General features: G+C 45.8%; 1 protein-coding gene across 1 annotated transcript in view; it reads right to left on the bottom strand.

Moving 5' to 3' along the window:
• Positions 1-1,964, bottom strand: part of SLC22A18 (solute carrier family 22 member 18) — a gene marked incomplete at its 3' end in the record, with an annotated part of 109,129 nt that extends 107,165 nt beyond the window's left edge. The window contains 1 exon segment of the mRNA XM_015414852.1: positions 1,785-1,964. Coding sequence (XP_015270338.1) covers positions 1,785-1,964 — 180 coding nt within the window.
• Positions 1,965-2,234: the final 270 nt, after the last annotated feature.

Below are 2,234 nucleotides of genomic sequence, written 5' to 3' on the forward strand. Positions count from 1 at the left end.
TGACAGGCAGCTGCCTGTCCAGTGTAGGAGGGGGAGGGGGAGGAGTATTAGAAGTCCCTGTGGAGGTGGGGCTGCACCTGACAGACAACCACCTGTTAGGTGTAGGAGGTGGGGGGAGTGTGTTGGATGCCATCAGAGAGGCTGGGGCAGCAGCTTTGCTTCACCTCACGGGGGGTTTTTGGCCACTCCTGATTTCCTCAACTGTCATTAGCTGTCTGCAGTCCCCTGTAACTGTTGGGGTTTTTTTAAACCTCAGAACACTGAGCTCTGCAGCTGACCAATCAGAGAGTGAGGGTATAAAAGATCTGTGTTGGCACTGCTATTAGCCTGCAAATCTAGTAACTGCATTCCAGTTCCCAGGAAGCGATCTGTGGGGGGGGAAACCCATAGGACACTCATGTTTCAGGAGATTCTGGTTAGAAATTTCAAGATCTCCCTCTCAAATAATATTTTCCTATCAGAAGCCACATGCTGAGAAACGGTGCAAATTCTTAATAATTTAACAGGGCCGCTTGTTGGTTTTTTTAATTAAAAAGTAACTGACGGCTGTTACAGCAGTGCTTGGAGGTAACAGGCTGGGAAGTTACAGAGAACAGGAAAGAACAACGAGAGCAATGATGCAATTACCATGGACACCACAGAAATTGCATTTCTATCTTACAATAGAAAAAAACCAACAAATCAGCTCCTGGGAAATTGGGAGTGTAATGGAGAAAGAACAGGAGAACTGGGGGTTATCACATCTATTGTCTGGAGTCAACATTAGTACCAGGGCTCTTTTTGTAGAAAAAGCCCAGCAGGAACTCATTAGCATAATAGGCCACACCCCTGACAGCACAGCTCATTAGCATATTATGCCACATCCCCCATGCCTTCCCTTGGCTTGCCTGGGCGCCCCGCAGCTGCGGGGAGATGTGTGTTGGCACTGCTATTAGCCTGCAAATCTAGTAACTGCATTCCAGTTCCAGTTTAAACTGCCTTCCTTCTGTAGCCACGCATGCAGAGGTTTTGGCTGTAGTGGGTGTGGCCAACTCTGAAGCCAGCCGGAACTCCGTTCCTGTGCGTTCCTGCCCAAAAATATCCCTGATTATAACTGTTTGTATGATGGATGCCACTTGTACCACAGTTGACCTGTGTGGAGCCTCTGTCTCTCTTTTATTCTCAAACTGCAACTCAGTTCGGATCATGACCTGCTGAGAACAATCTTAGGATATGCAGATTCTGTATGTGGAACCTGTTAATAATGGTCCAAGCTTAGAGGTTTCAAACAAATGGCAGCCTGTTTTGCTCTACTGGCATTAACTAGGCCTCACTGTAAGGGTAACTACTTCTTTTTCAGAGAAGAAGAGAAGAGATTGGATTTATACCCCACCCTTCACTACCCAAGGGAGTCTCAGAGCGGCTTACAAACTCCTTTCTCTTCCCCTCCCCACCACAGACACCCTGTGAGGTAGGTGGGGCTGAGAGAGCTCTGGCAGAAAGTGCTCTTTTTCAAGGACAGCTGTGCCAGAACTATGGTTTGCCCAAGGTCATCCAGCAGGTGCAAGTGGAGGAGTGGGGAATCAAACCCGGTTCTCCCAGATTAGAGAACCACTACACCAAACTGGCTTTCAGAAAGCTAAGCATCACAGATAATGTTTATTTCAGAAGATCATATTGAAAACAGAAACTGCACCATCAAATTGAGTCTACAAGTGTGCATGAACTGATATGCCACTATTCAATGGAGTAATTGGCCACTCTCCCACCCTGCCTTACACTAGCAAAAGATCCTCCATACTTACTGGAACAATCCCAAACTGCATGAACAAACAGGTCAGGCCGACAGCTGTAATCAGATAGGTAGCTCGAGTAACCCATTGCCTTGAGATCACTTCTACTGATCCGGTATGCTGTTTCCCCAAGGTCTCTTCTCCGCTTTTCGGTCTTTGTTGCTCTCTTTTAGAATGGTTTTCTAAATTCATGCTGCAGCAGAGAAACGATCACGCACAGTGCTTCGCCTGGAGCGATGAAACATGATAACAAAGAACTAGCTAGTATGGAGCACAAACCCACTAAAATGTCAGGTACAAAGTTCATGTTTTGAACTTTGAAATGAGTCACTATGTTTGATTGTGCTTTTATAACGACAGCGATTTGATTAAGTCTCCTACTTTTACATAACCGACTTTGGTAGAAATAACCACTTGGAGACTCAAGAATCTCATTGCAAAATACTTGTTTCTCCATGAAAA

The sequence above is a fragment of the Gekko japonicus genome, unplaced genomic scaffold (genome assembly GCF_001447785.1).
Source record: "Gekko japonicus isolate JY-2015 unplaced genomic scaffold, Gekko_japonicus_V1.1 scaffold2290, whole genome shotgun sequence".
NCBI lineage: Eukaryota > Metazoa > Chordata > Lepidosauria > Squamata > Gekkonidae > Gekko > Gekko japonicus.